Source organism: Xenopus laevis, chromosome 6L, assembly GCF_017654675.1.
Source record: "Xenopus laevis strain J_2021 chromosome 6L, Xenopus_laevis_v10.1, whole genome shotgun sequence".
Lineage (NCBI taxonomy): Eukaryota > Metazoa > Chordata > Amphibia > Anura > Pipidae > Xenopus > Xenopus laevis.
Window position 1 is genome coordinate 145,065,776 of NC_054381.1, and position 22,729 is coordinate 145,088,504.

The 22,729-nt window shown below is 37.8% G+C and overlaps 1 protein-coding gene across 1 annotated transcript in view; it reads left to right on the top strand.

Annotated features, from left to right (window-relative positions):
• LOC108718599 (fibrocystin-L) overlaps positions 1–14,505 on the top strand; it is a 94,821-nt gene extending 80,316 nt beyond the window's left edge. The window contains exons 68-79 of the mRNA XM_041566613.1: positions 2,336–2,452; positions 3,165–3,330; positions 4,376–4,608; positions 4,800–4,967; positions 5,714–5,871; positions 6,023–6,155; positions 7,183–7,533; positions 8,022–8,173; positions 8,819–8,968; positions 10,225–10,381; positions 13,589–13,753; positions 14,323–14,505. Of these exons, the coding sequence (XP_041422547.1) occupies positions 2,336–2,452; positions 3,165–3,330; positions 4,376–4,608; positions 4,800–4,967; positions 5,714–5,871; positions 6,023–6,155; positions 7,183–7,533; positions 8,022–8,173; positions 8,819–8,968; positions 10,225–10,381; positions 13,589–13,752 (1,949 nt within the window). The 3' untranslated portion in view covers position 13,753; positions 14,323–14,505. The remainder of the gene's footprint in view (positions 1–2,335; positions 2,453–3,164; positions 3,331–4,375; positions 4,609–4,799; positions 4,968–5,713; positions 5,872–6,022; positions 6,156–7,182; positions 7,534–8,021; positions 8,174–8,818; positions 8,969–10,224; positions 10,382–13,588; positions 13,754–14,322) is intronic.
• The last annotated feature ends 8,224 nt before the right edge of the window (positions 14,506–22,729 follow it).

Below are 22,729 nucleotides of genomic sequence, written 5' to 3' on the forward strand. Positions count from 1 at the left end.
GCGCAAACTGATGCCTCTGGTGTTGGATTAGGTGCGGTATTGTCACAGTTAGTTGGGGAAGAAGAGCATCCAGTGGTCTACTTGAGCAGGAAGTTGACCCCTGCAGAAAAAAATTATAGTATTGTTGAGCGGGAGTGCTTAGCAATTAAATGGGCACTGGAAGCTTTGCGGTACTACCTTCTGGGCCGCCAGTTTGTGCTCATTACGGACCACTCTCCCTTAACCTGGATGTCACAGGCAAAAGAAAGAAATGCAAGGGTCACACGTTGGTTCCTTTCCTTGCAGAATTTCAATTTTACAGTGGAACACCGAGCAGGCAAACTGCAGGGTAATGCAGATGCCTTGTCAAGGGTCCACTGTATGGTGGCTAATGGTGTCCGAAACCCCGGGTTCGAACAGAGGGGGGAGGTATGTGACAAAGAGCTATGTCCCAATAGGCTGCCTGTATATGATGGGAGGTATATAGCACCCAGCCTGAGGTATTGGCTCCTTTAAAATCTCCAGGGTAAGACAGATTAGGACCCTGGAGCAAGGATAGTTCAGTTTGCTGCCCAATTAGTCCGCAGATGGGGCTGTTTAAGGGAGCCTGGCGGGGAGTGGGGGTGTGTTGTACTGGGAGTCAGAGAGAACCTCTGAACACACGCTGTGAAGTGTTTTGTGAACAAACTGTGTGTTTGACTGCAACTCAAAATGGCAAATGTTTGTTACCACCGCAAGGAACTTTCCTATGGACTGTAACACTGCAAACCGGTGAGGTTTTCATGATTATTTGTCTGTTTAGCACGGAAATTGTGCCTGTTTAAGTTGTAAGTTGTCCGGTTTGAACAATAAAACCCCAGGCAGGAGCCTGTTTCACTTTTGTTGCAAACCTAAGCCTCCTGTCTCCTCTGTAAGAACTGTTTTACCTGAGCCCTACCGGCTGCTTTGAGCTATTCCCCACAAAATATATATATATATATATATATATATATATATATATATATATAAAATATATATATATATATATATATATATATATATATATATATATATATATATATATATATATATATATATATACACACACATTACCCCAGCACTCTGTTTTGTAGCTTTAAGAGAAAAGAAACCCTAATTTTGCACACATTGCAAGGAACATGTCTTCATTTAGGGGCAGATTTATCAAAGGTCGAGGTGAATTTTTGAATTTGGAAATTTCGAGGTCTATTTTTTGTGTACTTCGACAAGGGAATAGTCCAAATTCGATTCGAATTTGAAAAAAAATTCGAAAATTTAAAAATCAAAATTTATCATGTACTGTTTTAATGGGCAGATTTATCAAAGGTCGAGGTGAATTTTCCTATTTGGAGTCAATTGGTGGACCTTGAAAAATCAAAGTTTTGTTTGGGAAAAACTTTGATTCGAATATTTAGATTCGTACAATTCGAATTCGGCCGATTACGGACCTATTCGATCGTAAACGGACCTATTCGGCCAAAAAAAACCTTAAATTTCATTTCGGTTGGTCTTTTTTAATTAGGATTTCAAAATTTTTCAAATTCAAAATTAGACCCTTGATAAATATGCCCCTAAAAATTCTACCATTTGCTATCTAATTAGAGTCAGTTGGTTCGAATTTTTTCGAATGCGCTATTACTTCGATTTGTATGATTTGAATTCTAATTAAAACGGACCTATTTGGCCAAAAACAAACTTCGACTTAATTTCGGTTGGTCTTTTTGAATTCGAATTTCACAGTTTTTCAAATTCAAATTCGACCCTTGATAAATATGCCCCTTAGTAAAAAGAGACCCTTTTAGTTACACAGTTTGTACAAAATATGCATAAGCTGATGCGCTCTGTCAAGGCAGTGTCCATGCGTCAGCCTAACTAACTGAAAAAAGAGAGTATTTTCCTTGGGGGGAGAAAGACCATACCTGCTTTTCTCTTTGTTTGCCATGATCTCTTCCAAACAAACCATTCAGCTTTTTGGGCTTTCAAACACAGTCTTACCAGCAGGACTACCCATAAATGGGTGGGGGTTGGGAGAGCAAGCATTCAGGAGAGAAACACCTCCCCATATATAATATACAAAAACACAAAAAATGTGTTTTTTGTGTGTTTGTATATATATATATATACAAACACATGTTTTCTTTCCCTGACGAAGGTTCCAAGAAGGAACCGAAACGTTGGATCACAATAAACCTTTTAGTTTCACCTTATTGAATTGTTGTAATCTCTTTTCCTGTGAGTGCCGTCACTTTTGGATGAACTTTATATATATATATATATACACACACACACACACACAAATTAGTGGTGAGCACAACTATCGCCTTTCACCTTTTCTTAGGAGGAAGAACTGGAATCTCTTGGCCATCATTTATATCGGCTCAGAACGGTGCACCGGAAAAACCTCACGCTGGAACAACAAGTTATGATTCAGTTACTGGTCTAATGACTGTACAAGGTAAACCTAAGACATCACATGAAGGGATAAAGTGCTGTTTATATTGTAATAACGCAGTCCCTTATTACTCTACCCCTGTTAGAGAGTCGCTTTTAGTATCCCCCATTTCTTTACATATTACTTGCTCTGATTAGGTAAATCATAAGCCTCATACTACATACAGGGCAGGCTGCAAAATGACCTCTGTTTTGAAATTTGCCCTAGGGTTACACCTTAGTACTACTGCACCTGCATCAGAGGCATTAGTAAATCACCCCTTATATCTGTAACACTACTAGTGTTTGTTATATTAGCTGCTGTTGGATGCAATGGCAGGGTTGAACTGGCCTGGTGTGTAATTAACAGAGATAAGTGAAATTCTCAATGATAGCTATAGGGTTCCATACTCTGTTTCTTTAACCCTCTGATACATGGTGCTAGGGTGAAACCAAACCATAAGACATGTAAGAAAGTTAGGAAAGAGTTATGTATGACAGATGCCTGATTTATTGCCACAGATAAAGAAGGATAATTAATCTCTGTTCCTTCCAGGAAATCCAGGAAGATGTTCAATAACCTTATGATATAATTCTATAAATAATATAATGTCCATATGTCCCAGCTAAGCTAATTCACATATTAACTTTGCAGCATGACGGAACTCTAGCATCACTCTAATTACTGACACTAAAAAACAAATATTTACAATTGTTTTTTTGTTTTTTTAAAAAAGATACAACCTTGGTCGGATACAAAACTGTGTGTTCTAGTGAAAGCAACATAATGTTTATTACCAACCTCCTCAACGAAGACTTACAGCATCCAATCGAAGTGTCTAGGATCCAAATTGTTGACGGTGCAGAAGATCAAAAAGTATTTATCCACAGACCCGACCTTTCGTAAGTCCTCTAAGTACCAAAGCACTGCAGTCAAAAGAAAACATACAAAAGCCTGCCAGTTCCATTTGCTAGCACGACATAAAAAAAACGGATGCCGGCAGCAAAGATGAGACACCAGAGTCGTTTTACAAATTTTCGACGTTTTGCGAATTTCACAGGGAATTCGCAAATTTTACGGCGAATCGAAACGCCCCAAATTCACCCATCACTAACATTCATATTAGATACCTATTTTTATGACTATGAAGATTTCCATTCATCCAGGGCATGGTATATTTAGTATGGGTAAATCTTAATCATTGAAGACATTTCACTCCTCATCAAGCTTCAATGATTACTCAGCAAGTCCAGTTGTTTTTAGATTTACCTATACTAGATAAACCTATTTTTAGAATAATACTGTAATGCACCCATTAATTGTATTAATTGTTGGTGCTTTATTAAAATGTTAAAGTTTAACTAAAGAAGTAGCTAGAACTGTTGTACATTATGTTTAGGGCTTCTGTACCAGCCCAAGGCAACCACAGCCCTTTAGCAGGGAAGATTTGTGCCATCAAAGATGCCCCAGTAGCTCCCCATTTCTTTTCTGCCGATTCACTGCACATGCTCTGTGCTGCTGTCTTTTACTGAGCTTAGGAACCAATGTACAATATACTGAATATAATATAAGGCTTATTAGTAATTAATTCAGACTATTGGTACATGACAGTTCATAAACTAGCACAATTAGCATAAGAACTAATAGTATCAGCTTATGTAACAGGAAAACCTCATTTTCTGCTTGATGATTTGTGACAACACCTAAGCTTAGTTTACCAACGGCTGCTCAAAGTGCAGTGAGCATGTGCGTGTCACAGACACTCCTAACAGAATCCAAGATGGGAAACTCCTTTGACAACTTTGAAGGCCTGGATCATTACTGGTTTAGTAATGTTGAACCTGGTTCATTAACATCAGTATATAATATAGCATTTCTAGTTATATTAATTAGTAGGGTTTGGGTCTCCTTTAATAATAAAAATTGTTAATGCCAGCTCATTTACAGGAAGATTAATCCATCTGCCTGTGTGGATATGGCATGTGATGCCAAGAAGAAAAGTCTGTTAAAGGATCTTGATGGTTCCTTCCTTGGGCAACACGGTGCCGTGGTACCACAAGCAGAATATGAGTGGGATAGAGATCCAAAATATGGCATTGGGGACTATCGCATTCCAAAGGTTATGCTGACACGGCTTAATGGAAGCCGAATCCCAGTGGCAGAAGTGGCTCCAAACAAAGGTAGTGCAAATATTTCATTTAAAATGTGCTTGCTGTAAGCATGTGGCCTTTGCAGAATTTATATGTGGCCAGTTGTGGGGTATGGATCAAATGGTATTTTCAACACTTTTCTGTACAAATAGAAATGAGACAAAAGACTCACTCCATCTGTGTGTGTGTTTTTTTTGAAAAATTTTGTTTTCTGTTTTAAGGCATCATCAGGGATTCCACCTGTGTCTATATGTCTGCCTGGGAGGCTTATAAATGTTTTGGATTAAATTACGAGATGATGGTTATCGAGAGTCTTGATAGGGATACAGAGACCAGGAGGTTGTCACCAGTTGCTGTGTTGGGTAGCGGTTACATTGACCTTATTAATGGTAAGCACTTTATTAACAGTTATGTCCATTTTTAAATGAGCTATTAGTTTACTATTGTAATGTAAGGGATACTGTCATAGGACAACATGTTTTTTTCAAAACGTATCAGTTAATAGTGCTGCTCCAGCAGAATTCTGCACTGAAATTCTCCAATTCTCAAAAGAGCAGACAGATTTTTTTATATTCAATTTTGAAATCTGACATGGGGCTAGACATATTGTCAGTTTCGCAGCTGCCCTAGTCATGTGACTTGTGCCTACACTTTAGGATGGAACTACTTTCTGGCAGGCTGTTATTTCTCCTACTTAATGTAACTGAATCAGTCTCAGTGGGACATGAGTTTTTACTATTGAGTGCTGTTTTTAGATCTACCAGGCAGCTGTTATCTTGTGTTAGGGAGCTGCTATCTGGTTACCTACCCATTGTTCTTTTGTTAGGCTGCTGGGGGGGGGAAGGGAGGGGGTGATATCACTCCAACTTGCAGTACAGCAGTAAAGATTGACCAAAGTTTATCAGAGCACAATTCACATGACTGGGGGCAGCTGGGAAACTGACAATATATCTAACCCCATGTCAGATTTTAAAATTTAATATAAAAAATGGATTTCAGTGCAGAATTCTGCTTGAGCAGCACTATTAACTGATGCATTTTGAAAAAAAAACATGTATCCCTTTAAGCGTTTGGAAATTAAAATGTTATAATAATAATGTTCTTTAGCTAGTAAACTATACTGTATCTATTACAGGGCCTCAGCAGCATGGCTGGTGTTCTGGATACACATGCAAAAAAAGAGTCTCTCTGTTCCATGCTATAGTGGCTACCAATAAGTCATTTGATATCTATTTCACAAGCACCAGCCCACAGAGTCTCCGTCTGATCCTACTGAATTCTGACAATTCAAAAGTAAGTTTGGGTAACTGAGTTAGTATTTTATACCATTTTCCCAGAGCAGAATATTTTTGCAGCCCTTTTTGTTTGACAAATTAATTATCCAAATGTCCTTGAGATTTATTTAAAATGTAAAAATAAATGTTGTCCTTTATCCATTTTGCAGGCTGTTCGCGTTGGTATATTTTATTCAAATCCTCAACGGCTGGATGTGTATGTTAACAATTCTTATGTGCTTCCAACTAATGGAGATGTACAAAGCAATGGGGGTGTTTTGTTTAAGGAACCGTCTTACACAGGTAAATCAAAGTGTGTAAACCACTGGCAAACTCTTTTCAGTTAATTGTTGCCTATAGCTAAAAAGTGGTGTACGGCTAGTAACACTGAAAAGAAAAAAAGTTTAAGCTCAACCTCTGGTTTTTATGAGGTATTTAGCATATTTGAAGTTCTTTGGGGGTGGGGGTAACACAGTCCCACTCTTCTAATAATAATTCTATAAGTTATTTTATATTATTTAGAAGCAAGTAAATGCCTTCAACTCCCAAGCTCACCCTTTTCAGCCGATGACCTGGGTATATATACCCCAGGTCCCACGCTCCTGGGTTCGCACTATCTTCATACAATTTGTAAACATTCAGAAAAAGCCGCACTCACCAAGGCAGACGAGTGGCCCGGGTGCCTATACCTATGACTACCTATCTGTGATACGAAACGCGTCAGGATTAAGATGTTTTTAATCCTACTCTACTAAAAATACCGCTGAAATAAACTTGAAGTTTTTACCCAACGAGTGGACTGCGGAGTGCTTGCCAACATTTATGGCTAATAACACTGAGTCTAAGGGGCTGATTCACTAACTTTGAAGTTAAAAAACTTCAAATTTCGAAGTGTTTTTTGGGCTACTTCGAACATCGAATGGGCTACTTCGACCTTCGACTTCGAATTGAAGGATTCGAAGTAAAAATCGTTCGACTATTCGATAGTCTCTTTAAGAAAAAACTTTGACCCCCTAGTTCGCCATCTAAAAGCTACCGAAGTCAATGTTTCCTAAGTTTTTTTGGTCGAAGGATAATACTTCGATTGTTGGATTAAAATCCTTCGATTCGTTTGATTCGAAGGATTTAATCGGTAGATCGTTCGATCGAACTATTTGCGCTAAAATCCCAGTCGAATATCTAGGGTTAATTAACCCTCGATATTCGACCCTTGATGAATCGGCCCCTAAATGGAAAGTTTGAATTGAATCTAAGTGGAAAGCTTTTCCATTCAAGGGCTATTGAAGAATGTAAAATAAAATCTAACATCTAATTTTCTTTTGGTGAAAAGGACAATACATGCCTCAGCTCAGTTCTAATGTTGTGGGAGAAAACTTCTTTGACAACGACTACAAGATGCTCTATATCCTGGTTAGAGGGTCAACTCCAGTCGAAGTCCGAACCACTCCTTTGATCGTCGTTTCCTTCAACCTCCCGGCCATGACAGTGGATCAGTTCTATGGGGACAACCTTGTCAGGAATCTTGCTCTCTTTCTTAAAATCCCAGCACAGAAGATCCGCATTACAAAAATAATTGCTGAAGGAAGTCGACGAAGGAAAAGGGCAGCAGGGGGACTCACTGTGTCCGTGGAAATTGCCGATCCACCAGGTCAACAATCTAACAGCACTAACTCAACAGCAGGCAAGTATATTATATTCTTGAACATAATCTATTAGATGTATAAAATATACAGTGAGATTACATGAATTTAATATGTAATATGACTGGCAAGCTGGAGTAATATCATTCTGAAACTCTGGTCCAACTGACCAATGGCTTATAGTTATTGACTCAATGTTCAATTTGCCTGACGAAAATCCAGATCAGACACAAGTCAATAGTGTCCACAAGGAATTCTATTTATGTGAATTGATAGATTTCTCGATGAATTAGTTACAGGATTAGGAATAGTGCAAATTCATCATGAAGCTATGAATACTGAATCTATCAGATGCTTTAAATGGCATATTGTGAATCTATCACACTTGATAAAATGTTAATCCAAACAACAAATATGTTTGAGTCGTATCTGTGCCTGTTTAGATGTTTCCCACACACCTCTTTCTCTCTCTCTATGAACCTATTGGGAATAATATGAATGAAATATCCACGTGATGTTTTCTCTTCAGATACCCTAAATTACTCTAATTTTCAAAATATGAGTCAAAGCTTGGCTGAAGCAGCAATCAATGGCAGTTTGAGCTCCTTCCTGAATTTTACTGTTGGCTCAATGTCCATCTCTGATCCCGTTCCATCTCCAAGTGATCCGGCATGGAGCCAGGTAAATGACTAAGCCCCCATTAATACTTTATTTCAGGACAGTCCAACTTGAGGGCTGTTGGCTGAATGTGTCCCTCAAAGAGGGGCAACCAGACTGCACAAGAGCTTCAGAGACCTCTTTGGTTTCTATGCAACTTTGCATATACGTATCTTACTTGCAGATATGTAGTGCTTGCCACTTTATAAATATATCACAGAGTGGTGCCGTCCCCAGGAGTTGAACTTTAACATCAAGGTTGGACAAGCCTGAAATAAAATATTCCTTTCGCTATTTTGTCCTACTACCTCCTTCTTATTTCCCAAACTCTCCCTACCTACAGCTGCTATCCCACTATGTCAGAGGCCCTGGGAATTCATTCTTGCACCTGCCAGAAACTGTTGTGGCCCTGACAGCAAACGTCTGGGGCAACTGATGGGGCTGCAGATACAAACTGCTGCTTCAGCTTCACCATAATGAGAGTACCCCATCAAATCCATAAGCTGCTAACACTGTTAAATGTTAGCTTGTTTGCCAAGCAATAGACGTTGGCGCAGTTCAACAGGGAGAGCAGTACGGTAAAAAATAAGGTTCTACACAATGGTGTTTTGTACTGATGCTGATATCGTTTTGTATGTGCTAATATACAGTATTATCACAATTTTCCAGTTTACAAACAAGACTGTGGACAGAACTGAGAACACAACTGGAAGTTACTTGGCCAGTGTATCTTCTCTCATTGTCGCTGTGCAGCCTGTGGCCGGGTCTCCAGGACAAATCCTAGTCCAACAGCCAGCAATTGTGGCACTGGATTCTACAGTAAGACTGTGGTATTTTTATTTTTTATTTTGTATGGAAAAACCCATATCGTATGCCACTTTGCTCTTTTTTATATGCCTCAACCTGGTACATTTCCGAAACAAGCCACTAGCTCTAATTTCCATTTCTATCTTACGGCATTATTACAGAGCTCCATAAAATGGGTTTATATAACAAAATGTATTTCTTATTGCATACTTGCTGCCCCTGTATAGTCATCTAAAGTCATTGTATTCTATTTTACCCCTATACTCTCGCTTATCACCTCCCAAAGCAATGTTGTACATGTGATAACCCTCTAACAATAAAGGGCGTGATATAGAAGTCAAGTGGATTGGAGTTGATGCCACTGGGATGACAGCCAGCCAATACAAAGAATAAACCTCAAGAGATGCTTGAGAAAATAAATAGTCTAAATAGTCTCTTGAAAGAAAAGGCACAGATGACCTGTAAATGCATTACAAACTATATATATATATATATATATATATATATATATATATACTGTATATCTATATATGCCCAACACACATCTGTAAGAAGACAAAATGATTCAGGAACCTAGAATAGTTTGTATGGCTTCTTAATTTGATGTAGCAAAATTCAATCTGAACTGATTTTATATTCAAATTTAAAAATCAAAATCACTTATTTGTGCTTATTTATGAACAAACAGGAAACTCGAAAAACATCAAAAACTCCCTTTGAATGGTACATGAATTTGCCAGCTTTTAGATAGTATATTTTTTATTTGACTTTTCAAGTTATTTGAGCTTAATAAACTTAAAATATTAGTTGTGGAAGCCTGAATTTTCACTGCACAAAAACATGAATTGCGGAAGAAACTCAAATTTGAATGCTGATAACTCTGCCCCTCTGTTATAACATTAAAACCCCAAAAAACTGGTATAGGTATGGGACCTGTTATCCAGAATGCTCGGGACCTGCGCTTTTCCAAATAAGGGGTCTTTTCATATTTGGATCACTGTGCTTTAAGCCTACTAAAAATAATTTAAACATTAAATAAACCAAAAGGGTGAATTTCAGAGAAAAAGGAAATCATTTTTAAAATGCTGAATTATTTTATTAAAATGGGTATGGCTTTCCCGTAATTCAGAGCTTTCTGTATAATAAGTTTAGAAATAACGGATCCTATACCTGGATATTGGTGATGATTATGTGGACAACAAAAAAGTGTTTAGTAACACAGTAAGAGTTCATTAATTGCTGATGTCATTGATTTCTGACCTTTTTAGGGAACCTGTGTCTCTGTAAGTGTCAGCTCTTTGTCACTGACAGTACGACTGAAGAACAGCAACAACGCTTATGTGGACAGTGGACTTGGCGGAACTACAACAATTCCTTTCAGTGGTTGCTGGGCCAATTATACTGATCTTGCTCTCCAACTACCAGGTACAAAGGTCAAATACATCGATCACAATATTTAATATCATCTATATTAGCAGCAGCAGCTGAAATTTTAGGAACTGATTTATGAACAAATGGCAAATCCAGTAAGTGAATCCAGGCAGAAAAGAGTTAATGATTTGTCCCATTTATCAAAAGGCGGCAGTTGGTCAGAATGTGTTGGCTTCTCTGAGCAGTCAAACACTTTCATTTACTATAGGGTGTTAGAGAACCGCTCAGCACCAGTGATGTGCACTAACACCCATTCAAATCCTTCCTCCCTGATATGTATGGAGTTCAAAAAGAAAATAATTATTTCAGGACTTCTTGACTATTTAGAAAATATATATCGTTGAACCTTTTTTAACATTTATCATAACCTTGTCTCTGCATGCTAATTATTATTTGGCCATAAAAGTATTTGCCTTATGCTTTTGCATAACTCATCTGATCCCCCATGATAGAGAACTGGCTAAAAGATAGATTACAAAGAGTGGTGGTAAATGGAACATTTTCTAATTGGACCAGTGTTGTTAGTGGAGTACCGCAGGGCTCTGTACTAGGTCCCTTGCTTTTCAACTTGTTTATTAATGACCTGTGACCTGATGATACAAAGTTGTGCAGAACTATAGGTTCCATGCAGGATGCTGCCACTTTGCAAAGTGTTTTGACTAAATTGGAAAACTGGGCAGCAAACTGGAAAATGAGGTTCAGTGTTGATAAAAGCAAGGTTATGCACTTTGTCAGAAATAATATATACTGTAATATAATATAAGTTATACACTAAGGGGCCGATTCACAAAGAGTCGAATATCGAGGGTTAATTAACCCTCGATATTCGACTGGGAATTAAAATCCTTTGACTTCGAATATCGAAGTCGAAGGATTTTAGCGCAAATAGTGCGATCGAACGATCGAAGGATTTTTATCCAACGATCGAAGGAATATCCTTCGATCAAAAAAACTTAGGAAAGCCTATGGGGACCTTCCCCATAGGCTAACATTGAGTTTGGTAGCTTTTAGATGGCGAACTAGGGTGTCAAAGTTTTTTCTTAAAGAGACAGTACTTCGACTATCGAATGGTCGAATAGTCGAACGATTTTTAGTTCGAATAGTTCGATTCGAAGTCGTAGTCGTAGTCGAAGGTTGTAGTAGCCCATTCGATGGTCGAAGTAGCCCAAAAAACACTTCAAAATTCTAAGTTTTTTTACTTTGAATCCTTCACTCGAAGTTAGTGAATCGGCCCCTAAATGCACTGTTTTGGGGGTTTCCTTAATTGAGAAGGATCTAGGGTTTTTTTTTTGTAAATAACAAATTGTCTAATTCCAGGAAGTGTCATTCTGTGGCCACTAAAGCAAACAAAGTTCTGTCTTGCATATAAAAGGGATAAAAACATAATTATGCTTTTTTATAGGTCCCTGGTAAGGCCTCATCTGGAGTATGCAGTGCAGTTTTGGACTCCAGTCCTTAAAGGGATACTGTCATGGGAAAAATGAATCAGTTAATAGTGCTGCTCCAGCAGAATTCTGTGCTGAAATCCATTTCTCAAAAAAGCAAAGAGATTTTTTTATATTCAATTTTGAAATCTGACATGGGGCTAGACATATTGCAATTTCCCAGCTGCCCCAAGTCATGTGACTTGTGCTCTGATAAACTTCAATCACTCTTTACTGCTGTACTGCAAGTTGGAGTGATATCACCCCCCTCCCTTTTCCCCCCCAGCAGCCAAACAAAAGAACAATGGGAAGGTAACCAGATAGCAGCTCCCTAACACAAGATAACAGCTGCCTGGTAGATCTAAGAACAGCACTCAATAGTAAAAGCCCATGTCCCACTGAGACACATTCAGTTACATTGAGAAGGACAAGTCACAAGTCACATGACCAGGTGCAGCTGGGAAATTGACAAAATGTCTAGCCCCATGTCAGATTTCAAAATTGAATACAAAAAAATCTGTTTGCTCTTTTGAGAAATGGATTTCAGTGTAGAATTTTGCTGGAATAGCACTATTAACTGATTCATTTTGAAATTTTTTTTTTTTTCCCATGACAGTATCCCTTTAAGAGGGATATAAATGAGCTGGAGAGAGTGCAGAGACTAAGTGCAACTAAACTGGTTAGAGGGACGGAAGACTTAAATTATGAGGGGAGACTGTCAAGGTTGGGGTTGTTTTCTCTGGAAAAAAGGCGCTTGCAAGGGGACATGATTACACTTTACAAGTACATTAGAGGACATTATAGACAAATAGTAGGGGACCTTTTTACCCATAAAGTGGATCACCGTACCAGAGGCCTCCCCTTTAGACTAGAAGAAAAGAACTTTCATTTGAAGCAACGTAGGGGGTTCTTCACAGTCAGGACAGTGAGGTTGTGGAATGCACTGCCGGGTGATGTTGTGATGCTGATTCAGTTAATGACTATAAGAGGAGCTTGGATGATTTCTTGGACAGACATAATATCAAAGTCTATTGTGATACAAAAATCTACAAATAATATAGGTATTAGTATATATTGTTTCAGTGGGTGTGTGTAAGTATGTGCGCTGGGATTCATTTGGTGGGGTTGAACTTGATGGAACTTCAACCCAACTTAACTACAGTATTCGTGAAAAATGATTAGCATGACCTATAAGTAATATGGGGAGGCAGATTTATCAAGGGTCCAATTTCAAATTCATGTGAAATTTGATTTTACTCGAAAATCGATTGGGGGTTATTTCTTAAAAAATTGAATATCTAAAACTCTGACTAATTTTACTGACCCAAAAACTCAAATAGAATTTAAATCAAATTCGACCAAACTCGAATCTAGAATCAAATGTCAGGAAGGCTACTAACATCTTCAAATTGGTCACTGGACCTCTCCCATTGCCATACATGAATTCAGCAGGTTTTAGGTGGCAAATAGTTGAATTCGAATTCTTAAAGGGCCAAAGTTTGAAAATCTTGAAAATCAAATTAGAATTTTATTAGTTGAATCTGACAGTTTAGACCATAAAAAATGAAAAAAATTGAATTAGAATTTTCAATTCGACCCTTAATAAATCTTCCCCCTAATCTACATTCATATTTTGAAGAGTAGTTTTTAAATTTAAAACTGTTGTTACCTATTTATGAGCAGTATCCATCTGTATCATTGGTTAGAAATAACGAAATCTGCACTCTGGTCAGTATACGCATAGAATTGATATTAAAAGTATTGTAATTTATTACAGGCAGTGGTTTCAAGATGGAATTTGTGCTCAACAATATCTATGGGCAGACTAGATCTTTTGATAGTAAAGTGACAGGTGCAAGCTCAGCTATAACAACAACTACAGCCGGCCAAGTGCTTGCACTCATTCTTATTGGGATGAACCTATTCCTGGGCCTGCTTTGAGGTATGTCTTTGCCTTATGTCTTGTATATGAAACATTGGCTTACTAAAATAATCACATCAAGCTTTCAGAAGGTTTTAGTTCAGTTTCGTAATCAGTAAAAGGAACTAAAACATTCTGAAAACTTGCTATGATAATTTTAGTTGGCCAATGAAGGTATCGCCTTTATAACACTTTGGTTATTTTTTAGTGATGGGCGAATTTGCGCGAAACGGCGCCGGCTTCTCGTTTTTGACGAAATGTTGAATTTTTGCCAGTGAATTTTTTGCGGCCGTTTTGCAAATTTATTTGCCTGCGGCATATCTCGCAAATTCGCCTCGAATTCGCGCCTGGCGAATAAATTCGCCCATCACTAGTTATTTTTTATTTCAAAAGGGTTGCCCTGTAACATTCTATAGACAGTCACTATTTATTGGGCCTGTGAGTGGCTGTTTTGGGCCTCTGAATACTTGAAGCCAGGGCTTATTTTGAATCGTGGACTTGTCAGTGGTAGTACCTTTTAGTCTTGCATTAGCCGCATATGTTCAGAAATCAGTTCTTATATCATAACCTTATTGGATCTTCTCTTCTAGCGGATCGACCAGCAGATCTCTGGAAATCAAAGAAAGAAATATCTTGGATGAATAATTATGTGACTGTTACATTTTCACCGACAGTACAGGATATCAGCACTATGAAGATGTGTTTATGATTATGTTTATTCAAATTTATTCTAATAAATATTAGTTTCAAAAACATTCCCCCCTCTAAAATATATATATATATATATATATATATATATATATATATATATATATATATATATATATATATATCTGCTAAATCTATTTTATTTAACTATAGTCTAAATATTGATCTTCCCCTAGACTGACCAGTAATGTAACGTTTCTTAATAAAGCCAGAACATACAGATGGAGCAGACTTTAAGGTTGCATTGTTGTTGCACGGGAATTTCCTCCATCTGTATGTGTGTAATAAAAATATATGACAACACTTGATAGCAGACACTAGACAACTACTGTAAGACCCAATACAATCCTAGAAGAGCTTACACTTAATTGCAGGATTCCGACCCCAGTAACTGGAAACACGTTTTATTTAGCAGGATTCACTCTACTCACATCCAAGTGGTCACAATCAGATATGTTTGCAGACAGGTATGCAGAATATTCTGCTAGTGAATACACAACCCCAGTTTTCATGGACCACACTTCCCATTCAAGTGTCTTACATCGCCTTCTGGTCCTAGCAGTGCCTCTCTGTCCTATTTTGGATAGGAATTTCCTTGTCCTTGCTTCAGAATATACCCACTGGCCCTACAGCTATTACTTACGCCCTATCTCTGGCTTCTAGGCAACCATCTCCTTGTTGGGGTCTGGGATACCCATACTAGCTATTCTATCTAACTAAAGTACCTTATACTTCTCACCAGGAGAACCACTCTATGGGGTAGATTTACTAACCGGCGAAAAGTCTCTATTACTTCGGCAATGCCAGCATTTGATAGTGAAGATGTACTATGTTCATTTCTGCCTAGCGAATCTTCGCTAGGGATCTGGCGATCAGGTCAATTTGCATAAGGGGGGAAATTTAAAGTCGTATGGTCGTCTTTATGTTAAATGTTAGTGCAAATTACACTTTTTAAAACACATGTCCAGGGAACCTTGATAAAGACAATAGAGTTATTATAATGTCCTACACATGTGCCCACTGTAAAATAAATGATCCATATGTTTGCAAATGTCTGGGGAAAACCGGTTACCCAAAAAAAGTTTGCAGGCAATCCCGCTGAAAATGGACTTTGATGCATTTTCGGCACACAGAATATAATGTAAGTGACAGAATATTGAGGAAGATCTAGCTGCTTTATAGCACTTCACCTGGTCTGAGGTGGCGAAGGCAACTCTGGTAACGTTCAGTAAAATCCACACTTTAGTCAGTTTGCGGAGTAACGTCCATTCGCCAGATCGAATTGTATCCTGGCGATAGAGTGCGAATGACCGATAGCGTCTGTCTCTTTCGCTAGCAAATTGGTGCCTGCATCCGTTAGTAAGTTGCCAATGTCCCTGCGGGCGGTAACGCTGGCGAATTGCCACTTCGTCCTTTAGTAAATCTACTCTTATATCTGTACCTGTCCAGCCAATGTCAGGAAAATCCCCACCCTGGGTATGACCTCCCTTTTTATACCATTATCACTCTATCCACCTCTAGTGGCTGGGGTCTGAACTGCACTTATTTACATTACCTTAACACTATTGCCATCTAGTGGCCACCCTATCACCTTACACCTATTCCTATTATTTTAGAGTCAACATAACATATATGAATTCAATATTTTAAATTTACATAATTTCACAGTCACAACCAACATCAGTTACCAGGTCTACCCCCTTACACATGGTCACAATTGGTCCAGTAGGTTCACACACTACTAGATATCATGAGCTCAATGCCCCATTGTATCCCTGCTCTATTGGAAAGGAATTTCCCAGCAGGCAGCAGTTCCTTGTATAGACGATATCCCTACTTTGTTATGGCAATATTACAAGTTATATACAAATGATCACACTTTTCTTTCAGTAATTCATTATTCTGAAGCCTTGAAGCCTTTATATTAGCATCTGTTCTTTCAATGTCTAAAATGAAACAACTGAAAACATATCTCAGTAAATCACCATGATTATGTGCCCTCAGGAGTTCATTACTTTTTAAACTTAAATCAAGAAAGTAATTTGCCAACGAGATCCAACTTGCAGGAAGGTAATTAGTCAATCATAAATATGTATATAACTATGATTTCTATGTTTTTATCCTAATCAAACAGAAACAATGATTAAAAAAACTAGATGACATTTCTATAAACTTTGTCTAAAATATCTTTATATATTATAACTGAGACTAAATTAAAATATAATTTTTTCACTAAAAACTTGCACTTTCAAAAATAAACTTGGCTGAACAACATTTAAGTCTTGTGTGCTTATCTGGTAAAGTTCATTTCATCAGCAGAATTTTAAGGTCGAATATCGAGGGTTTTTGGGTTATTTTGGTGTTTGTATCATCCTTGAAAAAGGTCCCAATCGGGTGTGTGGTTATACCACAAATGAGGCCCTCTCTCTCAGGGATAACCTCGCAGCGGGGTGGAGGCAGGGTGTAGTGCAACTGTAACCAGGTGCAATAGCACAATGATGGGCGTCAGTAGTTCTTTAACTCTTAAACAATAAACTGTCTTTATTCAACATAGCACATATAAGATATCCACAATGGAGTATAGAACAATCAGACAGCATAAAGGTAGTATATACTCACAGAACCAGTATAGGCTGAATCCCTGCAGGCCAGGGAATACACAGCAGAGAGTGTGGCAGCTTGTGAGGGGTATTTCCCAGTTTTCAGGATCTCTGTCAGTGGCAGTCTAGGGGAATTCCTATCATCCCTAGTCTCAACACTTTAGTCCCTACTCCGGGTCAGTAATACCCTGGGATCTTAATCCCTCTAATATCCTCGGCGGAGCCTTGAGCTGCTCAACTATATAACCTCTCTATCACTCCTAGAGTGATCTATAAAAGAACATGCTATCTAATTACTAGGGCCAATGTGCCTAGGGTCGACACACCCATTCCCTTCCAGCCTGCTTGGTTGGGCTAAAGCAATGGACCCAGACCTCATGGTTCCCAAGTGCCCTCTGGTGTACACTGTGAGAACTACAGGGGTTACATAAGCACAAGGTCCCCATAAGGACCCACTTAGGCGTCCATATTACTAGGGATGTGCCTGTCAGTAATGTGTAAGGGTGTCTAAATTTTCACATCCCTACATATATATACATATACTGTATATAAATCCTATAGACCCACAGTCCAGTTTGTGTTAAATGTAATTGTGTTTATTGTATGCATCTTATACAGCCAACGTTTCGTCCCACATTAGGGCCTTTTTAAAAGATATACATATATGGGTTTTTTAAATATATGTATTTCTTTATGTAATAGATATCCATTTTTACTTCATTATAGTATAATAACCAAAAGACACAAATTTGCAAATTATTGTACAGTACAAATTTAAAATGAAAGTTTTAAAGAAGAACTAAAGCCTTACTTAAGAAGTAGGGTAGAAATATTGGACATTATATTTTGTGCTTCTGTACCAGCCCAAGGCAACCACAGCCCTTTAGCAGTAAAGATCTGTGTCTCCAAAGATGCCCCAGTAGCTCCCAATCTTCTTTTCTGCTGATTCACTGCACATGCTCTGTGCTGCTGTCACTTACTGAGCTTAGGGACCCACTCACAATATACAGTACATATAGAATAGAAATGTCACAATATAAGGCTGATTAGTAATTAATACAGATAATTACTACATGGCAGCACAGAAACCAGTGCAATTAGCATCAAAATTTAATAATCAGCCCTGTAGCATCAACTTATATTACAGACAAACCTAATTTTCTGCTGGATAATTAGTGACGGCCCCTAAGCTTAGCTTCTCAACAGCTGCTCAGAGCCCACTGAGCATGTGAGTGTCACAGACACTTTCCAAGATGGTGACCCCCTGTGACAAGTTTGAAGTCCTGGATCATTGCTGCTATTGACAAGCTGAAACTTTAGGCTTTAGTACAATAAGTTCAGTATATAAAAAATGAAATTTTTAGTCAGATTAATTTTTAGGGTTTAGTTCTCTTTTAAAGGAACACTAACACCAAAACTGTTATGTTCACCCCAGAAATGCTACAATAGGTTATATAAATACCCTGCTGTGTTAATTATGTTAATTTAAATATGAACAACTCCTGTAGTCTGTATTAAGTCTACTTTTATTTAGTTTTTTTTTTATTGTAAATCATGTATCAGTGTTTGCAGATGACACTAAACTATGTTAGGATTATTCATGCTGGAGTACAAGCACCGCTAACCTTTAAATTAACTTTTGGGGGCAGATTCACTAAAGGACGAATTGTCGCCAGTGACCGCTCCGCACACATCGCACCACTTTGCCAGGTGCAAATTCGTTACACTAATTCACTAATATGTAAAGTTCTGCACTGGGTGCCGGACGCTGGCGAGTTTTTGCTAGTGTTTTTTTAGAGCATTTCATGGTAAAGATCCACCAGTGTTTATTTGCAGAGAAAAAACACCCATAAGAAAAAATGCCCATTGACTTTAATGCATTTGGAGTGAGAAAAAATGCTTTGCAAATTTTTCCATGTTTCACAATTTTTTCGCACTTTTGATAATTTTTCTGTAAAAGGGAAAAGGGACAGATTCGCTCATCACTAGTGGCAGATACATTAGATACTGTACATTCTAGAGGGGGTCGGGTGGCTTTTTAGCAAGTGGAAAGAGGAGAAGAGAAAAGGCACAGGTTACTTAGTGGATAACAGATTAGCTCTGAAATAGAATACCAATGGGATTCTACAGAGTGCCCCGGTTATTTGTAACATGTACATGAAATGGCTGCCCCCATGGCTACACAGCACCTTGTTTATATAAACAATTTTAGTCTTTCTGAAGCAAACACACCAATTATACTGTGCAGGAAAATACTTCATTATATTTTAATTACTTTAATACACTTTCATTTTTTGGGGTTACCGTTCCTTTAAAGCTTCCTTTTATTTGTCCACATATTTTGGAAGCCGGAGTCACTAACCTTTCAAATCAATTAAGAATAAAAAGTTTTAAAATACTTAGATTACTTCTATGATCAGCATGTTGAGGGTTAAAATGAAACTTAATTCTTAATTAAGTTATAATATTAAGGGGCAGATTTATCAAGGGACAAATTTAAAATAAAAAAAAAAATCGAAATTTGAATAAAAAAAGACAAACCAAAATGTATTAAAAAAAATTGAAGTTTTTTATTTTTTTTGGGTGAATAGGCTTTCATTCGAATTCAAATCATACGAATCAAAGTAACATCATATTCAATCGAATTCGATTCATCGTGTTTTCTAAAAAGTCCACCAATTGACTCCAAATAGGTTCTAGACGGTCCCCTATAGGCTAAAACAGCAATTCGGCAGGTTTTAGATGGCGAATGGTCACATTTTTAAAGAGACGGTACATGATAAATTTCGATATTCGAATTTTTGCATTTCTTTTTTCAAAGTACACAAAAATAGCTTGAAATTCTAATTTTTTTAACTTCAAATTTTCAATTCAACCCTTGATAAATCTGCCCCTAAGTGTAAAAAGATAAGTTCCGAAAATGACTTTCCCCCCTCAATAAAATAAAGGTTTCCAATTTGCCATTAGACCAGCAGGTGGCGCTATTGCCGCAAATGACATGCTTGTATAACAGGTACAGCCGCATTAAAACAATAAGGTTATTTATGTTCCAAACTGGATATCAACATATGTAAATTTAATTCTAAAAAACACTAAAAACGTGATTTGAAAATACCAATGCATAGCTCCCAACATTTTGGAAATAAAAGAGGGACAAAAACATTTGCCGCACAAAGCATGTCAAAATGTGTTGACCATGGCCATTTTTGTAGCCACACCCCCTAATTACCATGTTCATTTTACAAAATTTGGAAGGTTATGAAAGTGAACATATTTCTGTGTTTTTTTTTTCAGCGGTTACAGTTTTGCTAATGAAGTTGAATTGCTCTTTAAGCTGTGAGTCTAACTTTTCCCAAGGGACCGCCTAAATTGTTACAATTACTTATTTGCTTATCTTAAAATTGTTACAAAGTATCTTAGTTGCACCTGGTGGCTGTTCTGGGCTCTCTGCCAAAAGCCAATTAAGTTAGAAACTTTGTTTCTTTTTCTGGCTGTTCAGTGCAGAGAAAGTAGGGACTTTTCAGTACAAATGCGGGACTGCGGGTTGAGCTGTCAAAAGCAGGACAGTCCTGCTGAAAACTGGACATTTGGGAAGTATGTCAATTTCTGCAAGTATAAACTACTGATTTAAAGGAGAACTAAACCTTAAATATGAATATGGCTAAAAATGCTAAAGTTTCAGCTTGTCAATAGCAGCAATGATCCAGGACCTTAGACTTGTCACAGGGGGGTCACCATGTTGGTGGGTCACCATGCTCAGTGGGCTCTGAGCAGCTGTTGAGAAGCTAAGCGTAGGGGCCGTCACTAATTATCCAGCAGAAAATGTAGTAATTATCTGTATTAATTACTAATCAGCCTTATATTGTGACATTTCTATTCTATGTGTACTGTATATTGTGAGTGGGTCCCTAAGCTCAGTAAGCGACAGCAGCACAGAGCATGTGCAGTGAATCAGCAGAAAAGAAGATGGGGAGCTACTGGGGCATCTTTGGAGACACAGATCTTTACTGCTAAAGGGCTGTGGTTGCCTTGGGCTGGTACAGAACCACAAAACTTAATGTACAACATTTCTAGCCTACTTCTTTAATTAGGCTTTACTTCACCTTTAAGGCAGTCTGAGTTTGCTTCACTGACATTAAAGGCGGGGGGTGAGGGAATCTTAAGATAATTTGTTAAGGTAAAAGATAAGATCATCTTAGGGCTGTCAATTTTAAAATGAAGTGCTGCATTTTAAGGCATTCTGTCATATTATGGCAGTGTTGTGCTCACAGGCCTGTGTTTCCCTGCATATGAGGGTGAGACTGGACTGGTTAAAGGACCGGTCCCATTCACAGAAAACTGAAAATATGCAGATAAATAATGTTCCCTGGGCCCATTATGACAAATGTATTTTACGTAATAATTATAGAAAAAGTCACTGTAAGCCATTGTTACGCCTGATACCAGTTATTTGCATCCTGTATATATTGTAAGTCAGGGTTTTGTAATGTGATTACTGTCTAGTCTGCTTTGTTCTCATTCTTTTGTATGGTCTGTTTAGTTCACTGGAGCCAGAGATAATCTATATTTGCATGATCTGTCTTCAATAAATAAACAGTGGGCATTTTAGAGGTATTCTCATTTCTAGGTGTTACTTTCCCTTTAAAGTATTACTTTTATGGTGCTGTTTTCAGTGTTCTGTTCTATACACTGCCTTCCCCCCCTCCAAAGTATCACGGGGCTTGGGACTGGGTAAAAGGAGTATACACAGTATAAGAATGTGCCACTTTAAGGGGCAGATTTATCAAGGGTCGAATTGAAAATTTGAATTTCTAAATTCGAATTTCTAGTTCATTTTAGTGTAAATCAACTAGGGAATTGTCCAAAGTTGATTCAAATTTTACTGTGCCTTTGAGAAATTCAAATTTTACTATTCGCCATCTAAAACCTGCCAAATTGGTGTTTTAGCCTACGGGGACCCCCTACAACTTTTTTTCTAGTCATTGGGTGGACTTTTGGATTTTTTTTTTTGGGTGAAAAACCTCGAATCGAATTTGATCGATGGACCCATCATGGCATTTGTTCTGTATTTTGGGGGTGGGTGGGAAATTAGAAGGCATGTCACTCAAGCATCAGTATTATTAGGAACAAGATCTATTTCTGTGCTGAGAAGACAAGCCTTATGTAAAGTCATTTTCCAGAGCTGTCAGAAGAATCATTAAGAACAGGGGGAGAGACAAGCAGCCTGACGTAGTTAGTGACAGCGAGTGGATTACAGCAGGACTTTGCTTATTTAGGCATATTACATGGAATGCTTAAACAATGTGAGAAAGAATAGCAAGATATTTGCCTGCAGGAAAAGAAAAGCAGGAAGAGCTGCAGTTATTATAGGGGACTCTGCATATCAATCACAATAAAAAAGTAAGTTGTAGTTCAGCAGCAGTTGAATGTTTCCTCTTGGAGCTCTTTGTACGTATGTATGGGACCTATTATCCAGAATGGTTGCGACCGGATAATGGATCTTTCCATAATTTGTATCTCCATACCTTAAGTCTTCTAAAACATCAATTAAATATTAATTAAACCCAATATGGATTTGCTTCCAATAAGGAAAAAATAAATAATTTCTTAAAATCTGAATTATTTTATTATAATGGCGTCTATGGGAGCTTTCCGTAATATGGAGCTTTCTGGAAAACGAGTTTCCGGA